This window comes from Brassica oleracea, chromosome C7, assembly GCF_000695525.1.
Source record: "Brassica oleracea var. oleracea cultivar TO1000 chromosome C7, BOL, whole genome shotgun sequence".
NCBI lineage: Eukaryota > Viridiplantae > Streptophyta > Magnoliopsida > Brassicales > Brassicaceae > Brassica > Brassica oleracea.
The window spans coordinates 17,068,726-17,087,917 of NC_027754.1; the positions used below are offsets into that span (position 1 = coordinate 17,068,726).

The 19,192-nt window shown below is 35.2% G+C and overlaps 3 protein-coding genes across 3 annotated transcripts; 2 read left to right on the forward strand and 1 right to left on the reverse strand.

Annotated features, from left to right (window-relative positions):
- Window positions 1-2,277: 2,277 nt before the first annotated feature.
- On the reverse strand, window positions 2,278-3,271 carry LOC106304930 (the record flags this gene model as incomplete). Its single annotated transcript, XM_013741315.1, has 3 exons — window positions 2,278-2,626; window positions 2,992-3,126; window positions 3,164-3,271. Coding segments are annotated over 3 exons (486 nt in total), but the record flags the coding sequence as incomplete, so codon positions are not given.
- Window positions 3,272-9,423: 6,152 nt separating this feature from the next.
- LOC106302719 lies at window positions 9,424-10,238 on the forward strand. The gene is made up of 2 exons (XM_013739175.1): window positions 9,424-9,454; window positions 9,556-10,238. The coding sequence occupies exons 1-2, from the start codon at window positions 9,424-9,426 to the stop codon at window positions 10,236-10,238; spliced, it is 714 nt and encodes a 237-aa protein (XP_013594629.1).
- Window positions 10,239-13,636: 3,398 nt separating this feature from the next.
- On the forward strand, window positions 13,637-14,008 carry LOC106302720 (uncharacterized mitochondrial protein AtMg00310-like). The gene has a single exon (XM_013739176.1). It carries the CDS (start codon window positions 13,637-13,639, stop codon window positions 14,006-14,008), a length of 372 nt encoding a protein of 123 aa, XP_013594630.1.
- The last annotated feature ends 5,184 nt before the right edge of the window (window positions 14,009-19,192 follow it).

Consider the following 19,192-nt stretch of genomic DNA (forward strand, 5'->3'; position numbering starts at 1 on the left):
TTTTTTTTGAAATTCCGAGGAAATGAACCCTCGGAAATTTCCGACGAACATTTCCTCGGAATAAGTCGTCGGAATATACCGAGGGACTCCTTGCTCGGAATTTTCCGAGGGCTCTGTTCCTTGGAAATTTCCGATGAAAATTCCGAGGAACCTTTCGTCGGAACTTCCGAGGATTGGACCATCGGAAAGTTCATCGAAATATCCCGAGGAAGTTCTCTCTCGGTATATTCCGAGGACCTTTCCGACGAACTGGTGGTCTTCGGAGTTTCCTCGGAAATTCATTTCCTCGGAATTCCGTCGAAAATTTCTTCCGAGGAAAAATGAATTTTCGAAGAGTTATTTCCGAGGAATTGTTTCGTCGGTATGTCGTCGGAATAACGTTATTCCGACGACATACCGACGATTTTTTCCTTCGGTATGCCGCTATTTTATCGTAGTGTTTTGGACATCCCAGAACTTTCCAAATGGCCATCAATGCTCAATCTCCATTTTTTTCTTATATGTCTCTACGTCTATCATCTGAAAGTGATGCCAAATATTGACAATATCAAATCCGTCAGACACATAGATAATATAAAATGTTAGAAACAAAGTTAGTCGGTACAACTTGTGTTTGTTGATCACACTTTAAACGAGAAAGGGTTCAGCTTTAAAATAATAAAAAACAACCACATCCGTACTTTAACTCATACGATTTCACCATGTATAGCATCTTGGTGTCTGGTGAAAGGATTTAATGAACGATTTCATTTGAAATTAGCATATTGATTGTTCGCGATCTTAGCAACGAAACACTAACCTCATTTTTTTTTTTAATGAATGTTAATTTTTTTTTGGAATCGATCTGTGAATTTTTTTTCTTAACAAACGTTAAACTAACTGCATTTTTTTCCTACACTAATTTGTTAACTTCTAAATGTGTCAATTAATTAGTATACATGCAACGAATCTAGTAAAATTAATGATCATATTTAGGCACATTATCAGAATCTAATATTTATACCCAACGATGACATGATCCAAATTGGGTTTGGGAGTTGATATATCTTAACTGTAAGAATAAGTTGTTCAAAAGAGAAAAAAAACTGAATTTTTAAGTTCACAAAAAAAAAAAAAAAACTGTAAGAATAGAAAAATTTACAAGCTAAATTTAATACTAAATTTTGTAGATTTGACTTTGTTGTTTTTATTTTTCGGTTAAAAAACTTCTGAGACATAATAATATAACCTATAAGCAATTGTTGCGGCTGTGTTGCAGTTAATAAACAATTGTTGCGGCTGTGCTTGTGTCTTAATAGTCTTATCCGACCCTCTCACGTTCTACGTAAGTAGATGGGAAATCATGCTGAATAATAGGGTATACATAGCAGGGCCGTCTCTATGGGTGTGCTCAAGGTGCATTTGCACTGGGTCCTAAAATTTTTAGATTATTTTAGTTATACTTTAGGACCAATTTTTCAAATTTAGAATCTTTTCTAAAATTGTTTTACATTGTTCATGCACTGGGCCTTCTAAAACACTGAGACGGATCTGATACATAGCTACCATCTCAGAAAATATAATAATCATTTCTGTGTTATTGTAATTTTAATTCCGCACAGATCATCATTTTTACCAACATCTTGCAAAATTCGTACCTTTTTGGTGTTTTTTTTTTGTTCAACAGTAGATTCATTAACTTATAAAGGGGGCTTATCATGCACTTTTTTGTTTATTATGCACTTTTTTCTTCTTGCAAGGATCGTATTAAACTTTTTCATAATTTCCTGAGCAATTGTCCTTAGTAATGACCGTGAAATAATCCCTCATCCGATTCTTTTTCTTGGTCCGTTTTTTTGACATTCTTTTGAACTACAAAGTGGTCTAGTGGTAGGTGGGCTTCAGAGTGTTACGTAATCCGGGTTCAAAAGCACTGCACTACAATTCACCTTGTGGTCACACAGATACCTCTATGGGACCATGCTTTAACCTAATTTGAATACCTGGAATGAAAATTCATCCGTGGATCGCACCATCTTTTTTTTTTTGTAAACTAAAAAATTGACTTTCTTTTGTCATGATCCTCAACTTGAAACTTCTTTTTATTCTAATGTTTTGGTTCAAATGACTTTCCTCTGTCATCATCTTCATTCACAAACTGTATTCACTTTTCATCTTAACTGTTGTTTATGGAAAAATATACTGTATGATTTAACCAGATATTTAATCTTGTAGTAAATTATTATTATCAACAGTTTTCATTTTGATTTCTATGGTTTGCATTGGGCAACACTGAATCTGAATTGAGTTTCAAAACGACATATATATTCAAAGTCCCAATTCGAAAATAAGAATTACATTCTTGAGCTTCTTTTTTTCTTCTTTAGTTGCTTTTTCCAATTTATTACAGTGGGTAAAGTGCTTTAACCAACGTATCGGTCATGTCATCTACGCTCCACAGCTTGTCTTTAGATCGAGGTACAACAATTGCTTCCATGACAAATGTATCTTGGCATGAAGCCCTTGCTTGAGCTACACTCAACCCCATTTCTTCAAATGCTTCAAGAATGTTAATAAGCTTATCCTCTCCCTTTAGACTTTTTATCTTTACTTGGAACTTTTCCCCAATCTTCTCCACCTTTACATCCTACCAAAGTTCACAAGAACTTATAATATATAAAACAATATTTACTGACTTGGCCGTAGTAATCTTTCATATAGAGCTCCATGTATATACCTCTATACGTCATGCTGATATTTGAACTAAATAACTTCAAAATATAGCTAATTAACGTCAAAATATTATAGATCTACTTGCTCTGTAGTTTGTATGATCAGATTTAGATTTGGTGAAAAAACTTACATATCAAGGTTACTCATCACAGAGTTTCAAATGACGAAAACAGGCTCTCAATTGACCATACAAAGATTTATCAATATATGATTATGCAATATGTATAGAAGACATTTTTCAAAAAAAAAAAAAATGTATAGAAGAGAGGAGAGGGGAACCTGAAACTGGTGTAAAGGTTCTCTTTTGATGATCTTGAAAACTTCAGTTTTCCTTTGCAGAGCTTCTATTTTGAGTTTGAGCATGCTTGTGTATAGAAGAGCTTCCCTATGGACCATGCTCTGTTCATGGTTACTCTACATATAAGGAAATGAACATAATAAATATACATACAAGTTTAGAGTGTCTGGGATTAAGGAAATGAGGCTTCTCTTGGCGTGCCCTCTTCTTTTGTCCACTAGCCACCGTAGCTTTCTCAATGATTTGAGCTCTTTGAGATAAAGATTATTATTTTTTGAGCTTTAAAGAATATATCTCGGGATTTATATATACACACATCTTTTTGTCGTTTAGCACGAACATACATCTTGGTGATGAGCTTATTGAAACATCAAAAACCAAATAAGATTAGAAATAGTAAAATTAGCGAACTAGAGGTTATTTGAAATTGAAAGTGAGTCTAAGATTATATATCTCGTGTTGTATTGGTTTCTGATTCTAGATAGTTTGACAAATAAATTATATAATGTCTTCATATTATAGTACTATATTATTTGTAAAGCGAATAAAATAATCTATTCAAATATTAATATGAAAATAATTGGTGTGTGGACATTAAAATCATTAATTTGTATTTAACCTATTATCCATACATTATTATATTCCTAATTTTATAAAGAATAAATACTTGAATATTTGATTAAACCCATCAGACTTATTGGAACTAAGCTAAATAATATTTTGAAGAAAGAAAATGCTAACTTTTTTTGACAAAAGAAAATACTAACTTGTAGCACGGGTTTAAAAGCTTTGCTGGTAAAGAAAAAAATATTCTTTCAACTTTCAAGTAAATGATCTTGAGCATAAACTAAAATAAGACAGTTTGAGCACACATCGATGAACGCGAAAGGAGAATAAAACAATGGCAAACTTCCAGATGTCAGATACCGATACCTGTGAATTAGCCAAAATAATCCTACCGACAAATACATATCAGCGAGTACAAATGTGTAATGTGTTGCATATATATTGATACTAAAAGATGAAGTGTCGAGGGAAGAGAGATCAGAGGTATCACGGGTTGTATCTTTACGTTTGTCTCACTCCGAAAGGTGCGTAAGAGAGCAGATCGTAAGTGCTCAGCATGGAGCTACTCTGTGATTGTTTCACATGCTTCGTTTCTTTAATTTCTCTGTTTTATTCTCTATCGTTATCTTTCCTACCATAAGCAAACGTCTAAATTATCACAGTATACGTAATTCAAAATTTACTTTCGGTTAATTTTAAATTTATAAGTATTGTACTGCACGATCTCAGAATTATCTCTTACTTTTATTTTAAATTTTTATTTCTATTTCTAGAAATAATGTGGTTTGGTTTTTATTATTTAATGTACTACTAGATTTTTGTATTGAATTTCTTAAACTTTGTTGATCATATAACAATAGAATTGTTTGACAGTATATATATTATTAATTTTAGTTGGTTTTTGTAACAGGATAAGGCAGTTTAGAAAAATATATAATGTATTTAAAAAAAATTAGTTGGTTTTGTCTTGAATTTCTTAATATTATTAGACCACAAATTGTAGCTGCACATAAAATATTATCAACAAAAAAACTGTGCATGAATTTTTCAAGTTTTAAGATATACATCTGTTATTCCACCCTATCTATTTTAAAATTCTAACCATTAACAAAAAAAAATCAAAGGTATCAATTATGCACATGTGCAATTGGTATGTAAGATGCCTTGTATCAAATTGAACCGTAATTAACGTAGAATAAAAGATGAAAATCTTAATAGTTATGTTAAATAGGCTTCAAGGTCTTTCAGTTAAAAAGTAGAACTTTTAGTCTTATTGTTTGTGCCAATTACGTCATTCTAGTATCACTAGTATATTTAAAATCTCTATAGTGTATGTTATTGGGAAAACATTCTTCTGCTCTTGCGGTAGAAGACTTGTTTATATTTTAGGGGAAAAAACATTGCATATGGATGATCAAAAGGTGGAACTAATATGAGTAGAAAAAAAAAATGACTAACCCCAAAGACAGATTGTATACGACGAGAATCTATCATGAGAAGTTTGGTGTTATACTTAAATATGTATATGTGACATGAGGACGAACAGATAGAGAGATATAAAAAGCGTTGTGTAAAGAGAAAAGTGAAGGGGTGAGCCATAGACTATAAACCCACTTATGGAGACAGAACTACAAAAAACAAGGAGAAGTTAACTTTAAGAGAAGTCAATCTTATCTGAACCCGTTCACTTGCAATTTGTCTAATTTATGTCATCACAATTCATCTTGTATCTGCAATTTGTTTGTGCTCAGTTCAAATTTCATAAACTTAAACAACATTTATACATATTTTATCATCGATTGAAAATGGTTAGACAATAGGAGTGTCATCACATATATTCGTTTGTGTTTGTTTTCTATTTGGTTATGATTAGGATTTTAAAATTGAAGATGTAACACATACGTAACCGCAAATCAACAAGCGATTTTTACTTGACTTGGCAATACACGTATAAGTTATATATATGCATGAAACTTAAATATTTGAAGTTGCTATGATCTGAAATATTTCAGAATCTAAAAAGTAATCAATTGAAAATACACAAATGTGAAGGCAATATCAAAACTACAATTAATGAAGATTATTTTATATATATTCGTAACACACCGGATGTGAATTGCCATCATTGATTTTTCTCGCGTATCCTCAAAAATGTGTATACCCCTGAAGTTTCACATAAGATATACAAAATGGATTACGTGAGTTTGGATGATATACATATAGAATGTTTAGTATTTCTACTGATTTCTATGCTCTCAAACAATAGGACACCCATAAAAGTAAAATATACAGCTAATTAAATGAACACTAGCAGAGAAAATAAATGCGTTAGTGGGTTCTTCACCAACTCCAGTCCAACGATCCCTAATCCTTAAAAAAAAATGTAAAATCTGCTTTATAAAAAATATGTAAAATCATTCTTAAAAGGGTAAATTTTCTTTATAAAAAGTATGTAAATCTTTGCAAAATGAATAAAATAGTTAAATATTAAACCTTCTTATTATATTTTATGATATTTTTTAGTTATAACTTGAGTTTTGAAAGAGAAGTAGACTCTTAGGCCTCCCCAAAACAGAGAAGAAGAATCAAGTTCAAGACAGAAACATTTGGGCTTTGTAGGATTCAGTGTGTATTAGTACTCCCTCTCTTTCGAGTTAATTGTTATTCTAGGAAAAAAATTAGTTTCAAAATAAGTGTCGTTTTATTGTTTTAATGCAAAATTTATTAACAAAATTCTCTACTTTATTTTTATTGGTTGCAATATGGTTAGGTATATAGGTAATTGTGTTTTTCTTTTGGAATTATAAAAAAATCATATACTCCCTCCTTTTCGATTTAGTTGTCGTTTTAGGTTCACGCACACAGATTAAGAAAACATTTAATTTTGTATATTTTCAAAATAAAAACATCATTACCCATACACCTAACCATATTTCAACCAATAGAAAAATAAACAGAAGAATCTTACTAATAAATTTTTCATTGAAATTATAAAACGACACTTATTTTGAAACGAAAATTTTCCTCTACAACGACAATTTTCCTCTACAACGACAATTAATCTAAAACAGAGGGAATATTTTATTAATTTGTGTGCATAAACATAGAACGACAATTAAAAAGAAACGGTGAGAATATTAATTAACTACGACTAATTTATTGGCTCATTATATGTTAAAATTTCTACATCTAATAAATTCACAGACAAGCACATTATTTTATTTTATTTTGGAAAGCATTGTCCAGAGTCTTGTCCTGTGTGTTGATGGCTATAGTTCTGTTCTTGACTTGTCTGTCTATTATCCTAAAGAGGATCTCATGTGCTTCGAAGTTTCTCTCGATGTTTCGGTGAGTTACGTTCCTGCCATATCATGTAGATTGTGGACTGAAACACATAACGTGCAAGGAACATTCGGGTTCGAAAAAGTTGAGATTGTGACATGAAGAGAACGACATTGCTCAACACAGGCAAGGACATTAATTAAAGAGATGAAAAATAATGGGAATGTTGATTTTTATATATACCCTTTGAATTTTTGTGCTGCATGGTTCCTTACTTTCCGTCGCTTTTCAGTGATGCGTGGATTCTCTCACAGATAACCTCTTCTATTATGTGATTTTTCCTTGTTTGTTAATATTTCTGGCTCTAAATTGTGACCTAGAGAATTAATGGGAACAATGAATTCCTAGCCTTAGTTCATTTTACTCTCCTCATTTGAATGGGCGACTGCATTTGGGGTTTTCTAGCCTTAGTTCATTTTACTCTCCTACTGAGCTTTACATTATAGAATGGGTATTATGAAATACATGGCTGTGTTGTTGTTAGCATTTAAAATATAATGCATAAATTTTAGCAAAAATATATTAGGTGGTTAATGAATAAATATTGTTGATGACGGAAATGTTTCTCCGTACGGACTTGGCTTGATGCATAAAGCGTATATATGGATGTGTGAAGAGCAAAAAGACGGCTATCTGAAAATGGATAAAACAAAGGACATAACATAACTCTAACCAAAGTTTTTTACTGATGAAACGTGTTTCACCTTATACATTAATAAATATAGGAAGAATAAGGAAAAGAAGTTAACTTTTGCAGAGTTTGCTTGGTTGATCACATGTTGGCGCAGAAGAATTACCGGGCAAATCTCCTTTGGCAGAGAACTCACGACAAAGCAATGCATAAAGAGATGCAAAGGTCAAGTAATGGTTTCCTGCCAATAGAGATCTTGCCCTGTAATGCATTTTCACCTTTGATACATCTCATGTCTCCACAACTGTAACCTAAAAATGCAATGTTTTCATTTATACATCTTGGGGAGAAGTATATCCGAGGGTATAATGCTACGCATGGTAATTAATCTGACGTTTTATTCCTAGAATGACCTCTTCTTCTCCGTATAATTTCTAAAGAATAATCGTTCATGCCACAAGTTTTATGCTCAGATATTCCTAGATAGAGAGAAGTTGACCACTTTTTTTTTTCATCACGATATTTGAATCCGTGACCACATATTCTGCGGAGACACAGGAAATTAAAATAAAATAAAATCGTACATGCATTATTTTAGCTCACAATACTCAATCTCTAGTTTTAATATAAGGAGTCAATATCAATCTATATTACCTAGCATGTAATGGACCTTGTAAATAAAAGCATGGCTTTATAAGTTTCTTCTGTTTAATCACTATATTCATTATAAATTGTATCAATTTGAAAAATGTGCTTTAGACCACTTGTTTAAGTGTTCTATATAAACAATGACAAGAAAATAAAAGAGTGCTTAATATGGAAAAGGAAAAAGGGATGGTAAATAATTAAATATATAAAGTAGAAAGTGATTCTCAAAATGGAAGATCCGTGGGAATGTTCTTTACTTTTTTATCAAGCTTCCATATGACGACGCATACATGCAGAAGCTCGAAAGTGCATTTTACACTACACAATTAGAGTAATATATATTACAAACCAAATTTCTAATAATATATGTATATTTTTAGTAAAAAATTAAATTATAATAATATATACATAAATTCTCTACGCTATGCTGCTAAATAAAATCAAATCAACTTTGAAAAGACCTAAGTTCTGATTCTGTCACAATATATATGTTCCCGTACGCTAAATCAATTGACCATGTAAAAACAAAATAGAGTCATACTTTGGGAGATCCTTCTTTTAATTTGTCGATAAATAAACTATATGAACATTATAGTAAAATGTACTTTGTATCTTATTCTTGTATATCACCTTTTAAGATTTGCGATTTTGTGGGTTACATAGACGTTCCTTTTACATGTCAAGTTGATCTCTAATTCTCTCCCAGGCCCGAGTCTCAATATCGGTCCTTACCCATCAGCTTTTTAGACTCCCCCAAAGCTGACTTTCTCCTTTTGGCTACAAACCACTGACATCCCTTCTGGACTTATCAAATACCCTACTCTTTTAGGAAGTATCTACTGGTTAAACGACTACCTTGGTCCTTACCCACCGAGTTCTTCCTCTGACTGTGTCGGAGGGACCGCCGGCGCCGACCATCTTCACCTCTGAAGCGCTCTGATGAAGATTATCTTAGTTATGGAGATTTTCGCTGGAGAGGAATGGGTGGACCTTATCTCTTAAGCCGCTCCCCTGTCTCGAAGCTCCAGACTGTTAAAGCCCTGCAATCAAGCTTCTTCAAGCCTTACTACAGGTTGTAGTCTCTGAGCTCCCTCTGCATAAAAGCTTGTGTCGCTACTGCTTCAGTTTGTATTGTCTCCTCGATTCTTCATCTCCTACTACCGATTGTAGTTTTTATCTGAACGTGTCTTCCTACAACTGTGACCAGTTCTAGTTGCCTACCATAATGTCTCACCATTTTTCAAGAGCGGAGAAAGGTAAAGCTATGGTCAACAATACCATGCCTCGAAAGCCGTTGGTGAGAGTTCTGAATCTGATATCACTGAACTCATTGAGCGGAATAAATTCACACTGATAGGCAGAGTGACAAACCCGACGATCCAGAAGACTAGGGCCCTGGTTGACTTCTTCTTACAGCACTGGAACGTAGTTGGAAGGTTAACAGGCCGAGCTCTGGGGCCTGCTCTGTTTCAATTTGGTTTTGAGTCTGAAAAAGACCTCCAAACCATTCTCTCTAAGGCGCCGTTTCATTTCAAGAAATGGATGATAATTCTACAAAGGTGGGAACCTATAGTCTCGGATGAATTCCCTAACCGCATCCCCTTCTGGGTCAACATCCATGGTATCCCTCTCCATTATTGGAATGATCAAACCATTGATGCTATCGGCCCGGTTTTAGGTCACATTGATGTCAAAGATGCTGATAAAGCCCGAATCCGTGTCTTGGTGGACGGCCTTAAACCACTTATCATGAAGATGGATTTACAACTCCCCTCGGGTGATGTTGTTGAAATAGAAATAGAGTACGAAAACCTACAGAAACATTGCTTCTACTGCAAGTCTCTAAGCCATGAAGATGACGATTGCCAGACTCGAGCGGAGGTACGACATCAGAAGGAAGATAGGAGAAACCTGGGCATCTCTCAACAGAACACTTTAGATAGCATTGAGGAAGGTAAACAGAGACAAGATGATAGGAAACGGGCCCGCAACTACCCGCCATCTCTTCAAGGCGGAGCCCGCTGGACTAATTACAAATGAGGTGATTGGTACTCCCATCGCCAATCGCATCACCACCAACGTCGTTCTCCACCACTGAGAAGAGGAGTCTCTGAGAAAATTTTGGACTCGGGGTTTGAGGAAAACCGACGACGCTACAATGACAATTACTTGTCGGCTCGTAGGTCTCCACCCCATAACAGAGGTCCAACCATCAGAGAACACCGTGATGGTACCTCCTCTACCTTCAAAACACTTGACAAAGAGTACCATCCTTCTGCCCACTCCAGGGGAAATTGTGCCTCTCCTATCAGAGAAATCAGCTCCAGGTCAAATCAATCACCAGCCACAGCTCCAAACAGTAAGGAAAAACGAACGAGCATTTCGTAGCGTCTGTCTGATCCCCGTGCGGGTAATGTATCAGGAGAAGATAGAGTCTCTGCCAAGGAAAGGCTCTCTGTCAATACCCAGCGAACAAGCCGTGCGGGTGTGGAACCCTTGAGAAATGAACCTGAGAGCCCTGAGATCCCACAAGACCTGGCTCCTCAGAATATGGAGTTGGCACCTCCACCACGCTTCAGTGATTCCATTACTCGACCTTCGAGTTCAAACATTTTTGAAACATGCAGATTGGGACCAAGCGAGAGGTCTCCTATTAGGACACTTAGCAAAGACAGGATCCATGTCTCGTTACGTCTTTGCCCCCTGCTCTCAGACACTATAGATGAGACTGAAGAATCAGGTGAACTACCTGTGCATCCTGCGCTGTCTTCAAAAGCAGCTGGAAAACGTGAGGTTCGAAAGCAAAAAGTTCACAGCCCACTACAGGGAGTTAGCATGAAGAGAAGATGCACTAACACTAGGCTACAATATCCACGTATAAAGCTAATGCTTGATGCTATTACAGCGGGAGGAAGAGCTCCACGGAAAACAAAACCGAAGAACACTGCTGTTAAGTCGATACCGGCTATGGCTAGGAAGGGAAAAGATTTTCATCCTCCCCAAAAACCTCTTCCTTAGCATGTATCAGCTGGAACTGTCGAGTCATTGAGAGCACTTTGACGGTCCAGCGGTTTAGAGAATTTCACAGAAGAATTTCCCCAGCAGTTCTGTTCCTAATGGAGACCAAAAACCAGGATGAAACGGTGCTCAAGCTGTTCAGGAAGACCAACCTCACAAATCACTTTACAGTACCGCCCGTGGGACTAGCAGGAGGTCTCTCGCTCTCTTGGAGAGATGATATCCAGGTTGATATTCTTTATTCCTCATCAAATATTATAGATACTCGTATTGAGGCGTATGGGACCAGTTGCTTTGTATCCTTTATTTACGGTGCCCCAAACCCGGCGGACCGTCCTCTCTTATGGAGTAAGCTCACAGAGCTGGGAGAGGAAAGAGAAGATGCGTGGCTACTAACGGGCGACTTTAACGACCTCCTAGATAACTCTGAAAAGGTGGGAGGTTTGGCTCGATGGAAAGGCTCTTTCCTGTCCTTTAGGAGCTTTGTTTCTCAAATGGGACTTTGGGATCTGCAACATTCCGGGAATCACCTCTCTTGGAGGGTAACCAGATATAATTACTTCATCCAATCTAGACTCGATCGGGCGATGGCAAATTGTTCTTGCTTTGAGGCGTTCCCAGCAGGTAGCTGCGAATATCTACGCTTCGAAGGATCGGACCACCGGCCTGTCGTTATTCACTTCGACGTGAAGAGACAAAGGAAAAAGGGTTTATTCAGATTCGATAGACGGCTTAAGGAGAAACCGGAGATCAGGAAACTGGTGGAAGAACAACGAAATCAGGAGCCGCAAGCGTCTATCCTGGCAAAGATTGGTACGATCAGACATGGTATCATGCTATGGACTAGAGAGAATAACTTAAATAGCAATCGTCTGATCCAGAGTACCCAGCGAGACCTCGAAGCTGCCCTATCCAGTTCCTCCCCGGATAACGATCTTATTGCTAACCTCACAGCATCTTTGGAAGCAGCATACAAGGAGGAGGAATTATTTTGGCGGCGAAGGAGTAGGGTTTAGTGGCTTCACAGTGGAGACAGAAACACTGGCTTTTTCCATGCAGCCACGAGGGGTAGACAGGCTTTAAATAAGTTTGCTGTCATTGAAAACTCCTTAGGCAAAGCCGTCTATAAAGAAGAGGAGATCGTCCACTGTATCACAGACTACTACTCCCATATCTTCTCCACCCAAATGTTTGATTCCTCTCAGGCGGTTTCCGATGGGATATCTCCCCTAGTAACAGCAGAGATGAATCAAACATTAGTGGCCCCGCCCTCCACCCTTGAAATCAAGGAAGCTCTATTCTCGATCAACCCCGATAAAGCGCCGGGACCTGATGGTTTCTCGGCCAGCTTTTACCAATCCTTTTGGGATATTATTGGAGACGATGTAGTCAAGGACATCAAAGCTTTCTTCTCCTCTGGCGATTTGGACCAGCGACAAAACGAGACTCATGTGAGGCTTATACCGAAGATCTCGGGACCGCGGAAAGTTGCAGATTATCGCTTGATCGCCCTCTGCAATACCCACTACATGATTATTGCCAAGTTACTGACCAGAAGACTTCAGCCGCTTCTCTCGGAGTTGATCTCAGACCATCAGTCGGCCTTCGTTAATGGTCGAGCGATCTCGGATAATGTGCTTATAACACATGAGATTCTCCACTATCTCCAACACTCCGGGGCAAAAGTGCGATGTGGTATGGCAATTAAGACATATATGAGCTAGGCGTATGACCAGATTGAATGGAATTTCCTACGGAAGGTTCTTGCTCGTTTCGGTTTTCATGAGGTTTGGATATCGTGGATCATGACTTGTGTCACTTCTGTATCCTACTCTTACCGGATCAATGGGGCAGCTCAAGGCAGAGTCTTTCCGTCTAGAGGAATCCGGCAAGGCGGCCCTCTCTCTCCATATCTCTTCATCCTATGTACCGAGGTGTTGTCCGGACTTTGTAAGAAGGCGCAGAGGCAAGGGGAGGTAGTAGGCGTTAAGGTGGCGCAGAACTGTCCTGCTATAAACCACTTATTGTTTGCTGATGATACAATGTTCTTCAGTAGAACGGACCCTCGTAGCTGTGCAGCACTAGTGGCGATCTTAAGGAAGTATGAAGAAGCCTCGGGACAGTTCATCAATTTGGACAAATCTGCCATCACTTTCTCGGCAAAGACACCAGGAGCCACGAAGAGGAGAGTCCGTGAGCAACTCCACATTCTCAATGAGGGCGGCTTGGGGAAGTACTTGGGTTTACCGGAGAAATTTAGCCAGAAAAAATGCGATATCTTTGCTTCCCTAGTAGATCTTATAAGACAAAGAAGCCATAGCTGGACAACTAGATTCCTTTCGGGAGCTGGGAAGATGGTACTGCTGAAGTCGGTGCTGGCTGCAATGCCGACATATGCAATGTCATGATTCAAACTACCCATGTCGCTTTGTAAGCAACTGCAGTCTATCCTTACGAGGTTTTGGTGGGACGCTTCACCGGAAGCTAAAAACATTTGTTGGGTCTCGTGGCAAACACTTACCAAACCAAAAAACTCGGGTGGCCTTGGGTTTCGGGAGATTGCTCAGTTTAACGATGCTCTTTTAGCGAAACTCTCTTGGAGAGTGCTGAAGGATCCATCATCACTCCTCGCTAGAACCCTTTTAGGGAAATATTGTGTTCATACCTCCTTCTTAGAAGTCCAACCTCCATCATGTGCTTCTCATGGATGGCGAGGACTGTTGGTGGAGAGAGATCTCCTTACAAGAGGACTTGGCTGGGCCCTTGGATCAGGAGAGGATGTTGGAGTGTAGACTGAACCCTGGTTATCAACGTCTGAACCGCTAGCATCAATGGGCCCACCACCAAAGACCACACGGTTATCGAAAGTGAGCGATCTCCTCAGGCCATGAACAAATGAATGGGATGTTGAAAGAATCAGACACACCTTACCTCAGTATGAGGAGAAGATTCGTAACCTCATCCCTAGCTCGTCTCAGTTAAAGGATGTTATGGTCTAGTTGTTTAACGCTTCAGGAGAATATTCTACAAAGTCTTGTTATGCTGTGGCTAAGCTCAACAATGGTGAACCAGACACTCAAGAAATCAACGGGAAAAAGTGTATATGGCAAGTGGCCACACCACCGAAGATACGCCATTTCATGTGGAAGGCGACCAGCAGAGCACTGCCAATTGGTTCTGCATTAGAAGCGAGAGGCATTGCGATTTCCCCACTATGCAAGCGCTGTGGAGAACGTGAAACAGAGGTACATGTTCTTCTGCAGTGTCCTTTCACCAGGAAAGTATGGGAGCTAGTTCCTTGTTTGTTCAAACCAGTTGCTCAGAGTATCAACTCAGTTGCAGCGCTACTTACTCAGTGCCAAAAGATGGTATCTTTACCACCAATAGGTCTAGGAAGCACACAGCTATATCCCTGGATCCTACGGATCCTTTGGACCAATAGGAACCAACTTGTGTTTGAAAATAAATTTTTCTCAGAGGAAAGTACAGTCTTTAAAGCTGTACGAGATGCTAAAGAATGGAAGGCAGCTCAGACGTGTGTCATTAAGCCTTCCCTACCACAGTATGTGGGTGTTTCCTCACATTCACCTGTTGATAATTCGTTTACTTGGTCGTCGTTTTCTGATGCAGCATGGGATCGAGAAACAGGGAACTGTGGGCTTGGATGGCAACTTCGAGATTCTGAAAATTCCATTACAGAAAGCTCCTCTTCATACCGGCGTTTTGTTCCGTCGGCTCTTGTGGCTGAAGCATTGGCGGTTAAAGCTGCAGTTACAGCTGCAATCTCTTCACATGTTTGCAGTCTCTCTGTGAACTCTGACTCAAAGAACCTTATTTTGCTCTTGAAGACCCAAGGACAGGATGTGGCTCTGCGAGGGGTGCTTCATGACATTCATGTTAAGTCCCGCTCTCTCGCTTCTATCTCTTTTACGTTTATTCCGCGTTTATTGAATGTTCAAGCTGACTCCTCAGCTAAAGCAGCTTTGTCTTCTATGTCTTCCCCTGCTTTTGTTGATGTAGACTGATTCTCAGTTTCTTAATCAATCGTTATTTGCTCAAAGAAAAAGATTTGCGATTTTGTTTGAACGATGACGTAAGGCCAAAATTATCAACGTTGTGTATGTACAGCATATCCTTAACTATATAACCACAACCAGGGGCGGATCTACTAAGAGTATAGGGGGGTTAGCTGACCCCACTAAAATAATCAAATTATTTATTTTGTATTAGAAATCATTAAGAATTTCGAACTCAAGCGGTCTTAATTGTAGTTATGACCCCTCTAAACTTAGTCTCAATTCCCCAAATGACATTTTTCTCAGTAAGATTTTGCATATATATTTTTACTTTACAGATATTACAACCCTTATTTAAAAAGTCCAAATCCCATACGATATTTTAAAAGTTTACTACATTTTTATATAATAAAAACAATACTTATTCTTTAATAAAACACGACCACACTACATTTAATGGGAAACTTATGTTCCATACAACTTTTCAAATGGTTATTTGATTATTTCACTTCTTTATCTATTGAAAACAAAATAAATTACAGATAGTTCTTATTTTTGTTGTTGTAATCTTGTTGTGCGATATATTTACGACCCCGGTAAAAATTATTTCTGGCTCCGCCACTGACCACAACTACACCAAAGATCACTTGTAAGTTGTAACCATCGTCCGTTATGTAATTACGTTAATCAAGTATAATTAGGTCTGTTTGATATATTGGAAATTTTTAGGATATATAAAAGGTTTGGTCCCTATATTGATTAAGGTCGAACATGGATTCATATTATTTGTTCATCAATTGCCTACTTTCTTATTTTAAGATTAGTTTAGTTTTTGGGTATATGAAACTCAGTTATCTAAACTTAGACAAAAAAAAATCAGTTTTTTTTTCTTCAGTTTACTCTTTTAAAATACTATTGGCCTCTTAATTAGAGCATGCATGGTACAGTAAGTAAATACATACTTATCATTTTACGAAATCTTCATTGATACCTAGATCAAACTAGCCACTAGAAATTTGATTAATTTCTTAAAAAAATTATTTTGGTTATAAATGTAATACATACTAGTAAAGATAAATAATATATGAACTATTTATGCTAAACCAGGCGGGTTGCAGAGATAAAATAACATATATTAGGTCTTGACCCGTGCATCTGTACCGGAGATTTTATATATATAAAAAAATATTAATGTTTATATTTCAAATTTTTCTTGTTATTCCATGTCATTTGACAAAAAAAAAACTAAACTCTAAATATTAGGATAATGTGTTGAGAGGTGTAAATGTGAAAATATAGTATTTTATAGATTTAAACGAAGGTATATATATAGTTTTATTTTATGTTTTATATAAACATATGGTGCTATCTAGATAAATTTAATTTATTAAATTTTCTTTTATGGTTTCAGGTAATAGGATATATATCATTGTGGTATTTCCTTAGAATATCTAAATAGAAAATTATTTCTTAGAGATTAAACTAAATTTGATATCATATGTTAATGCATAAAACCTTTAAAGCACATTGAATCATCTTTAACTTCTGCTGTATGAAAACTATAATGGATAACATGTTGAATAAGTTTTTTAAAATAAATCTTGAAACATTTCAAGTTTAAGTTTGGTACTTAATTTTGTATAATATATATTCTCGTTTATATTTAAGTTTAGTTAAATAAAAATTTATTTTAAGATATTAATAATTAAATAAAAACATGAATTTCTAAAAGATGGTATAACTAAATAAAACAGACAAATAAAATAAGTTATGACTTCTATTTCAATATTTTTATTTTATATTTGAAATAGATATGAATAATTTTAACAAAATCTATCTAAAATAATTTTAATTAAATTTTTGAATATTAATAAGTTAAAATCGTTATTATCACTAAAATTTAATTTAAGTATTTTATAATTTTATTTTTCGTTTATAAATAAAAATACATTTTAATTTTAATTCTAATGATATTTTAGTTTTATTAGAATTTAAATTATTTTATTTTCGGAAGTAAATTTTAGACATATTTCAAAAAAGATTTTGTGACATTTTTTCAAAAAATATTCGTTGGTATTTCAAATAAAAAAGATAAAGATATTGGAAGACATTATGATTAAATTATGTAAGGTTTGATAAATTTTCTAAGAAATAATCCAACAAAAAAAATCATACATAAGAAAAGCATGACTTATATTTTAATAGTATAGATATTACAAGAATAACTATATATAGATAGACTATGCTTTTATCAATTTTTAATTTTTATGTTAATTATCGAATGAAAATGTGTGTTATGGTTTTTAATCCTTTATCATTTTCTTAAAATATGTTTGAATAAAGGTTAATGCATAAAAAACGATGAATGGACTTTAACGAGCTAAAAAATGTCGTTGTGAAGCATGTACAATATAACCTCTTTAAATTAATACTCTATAAATTAATATACACTAAAAATCTCTATAAAATAATATAATTTTATAGTCCCAAATTGAGTTTTTGGTTCAATTAGTATATCGATAAATTAATATCTCTATAAATTAATAAAAAAAATATATTTTTGGTGTAGTTCTAACATTATTAATTTATAGAGGTTTCTCTGTATATCTCTGTCTATATATAGATCAGTGAACACCAAGAGAAGATGCGGATGGTTATAGATTTGATCAAGGAAGCTGAAATCAACCATTTGGATTTTGGAGGCTAGTCCAATTGCTCAAACATAGCTATGGAAATCAGATCGGCCGATTTACATACGAGTCGACTGATCGATCCAGTCATAGGCCAAGCCGTTTATTAACACAAGAAAAATATTGGTTTTCCTTATTTTAGCTCAGCTATATTAAAAACATTTGACAAAAAATGATTTGGACTATATATTTCTAGTTATTTTAGGCATTTTTTTCTATTTAGACTTAGAGTATGGTTTTGTAATTTTGGAGAGATGAATCTCTACATTAAGGAGAAGACTTATGATTTTTTTCTTAGATTATTGATTATGGGACTTTTGTCATCTTTAAGCTTGTTTTTGATGTTATGTTTGATTAGTCCTCCATTTAGTTTTAGGGGTTCAATAGAATTCATAAACCATTGAATCATATTTTCTAGAATATAGATTTAATTCCTAGTTTTCATCAATTATTTATTTTAGTCGTAAAATTTATTAATTACCTAATTTTTGTTTTTGCTGTTTAACGCACCAACAGTTTTTTGAAGTACACGGAGAATGTCAACTTGACATTGCGTTTAGGATACTGCATACATATACATATATATACTCAAATGAAACATGGATATGCCAGCGAATATGCTAATATATAAGAAATATGTGCATGGAATTAAACCACAATTGCTCTATATATAGTTTCGATACAGTCAAAATTAGTTATGACTCAGCATAAAATGAAATAAAGTGCAGAAAGAGCGATAGTTGGGAAGAAGATATGCATGGTTGGATTACAGGGTAAAAACTCCATTGGCAGATAATTTTTTTTGCTACATCTTATATCTAAATATATTAACAATGGTTGAGATGTATATATAAACTAGCTTAAGACCCGCGCAATTGCACGGAATGAATGTTATATACTTATAAAACTAATTTTTATTTATTATTATTTATTTGTATTTATTTATATATTATGTATATAATTATATTAGAGACATAAATCAAAATGATACATCTGGTTTATTTACGATATTTTTTTGGTAAATAAATCAAAACAATCATTTTATTTATTTTATATTGTATATAACTAAATTTCAATGACATTGACATAGATATATAGTATATTTTAATATAAATATTTTTATTGAGAATTTATACTCATATGATAAACACAAAATTTCTAATGTGCGATTTTTTGAATGCAAATTTCAAAATTAAAATATTAAGGTTTCAATACTTTTTCAATACAAATTTATAAATTATCATATTTAAGTATTTTTCTATGTTATATA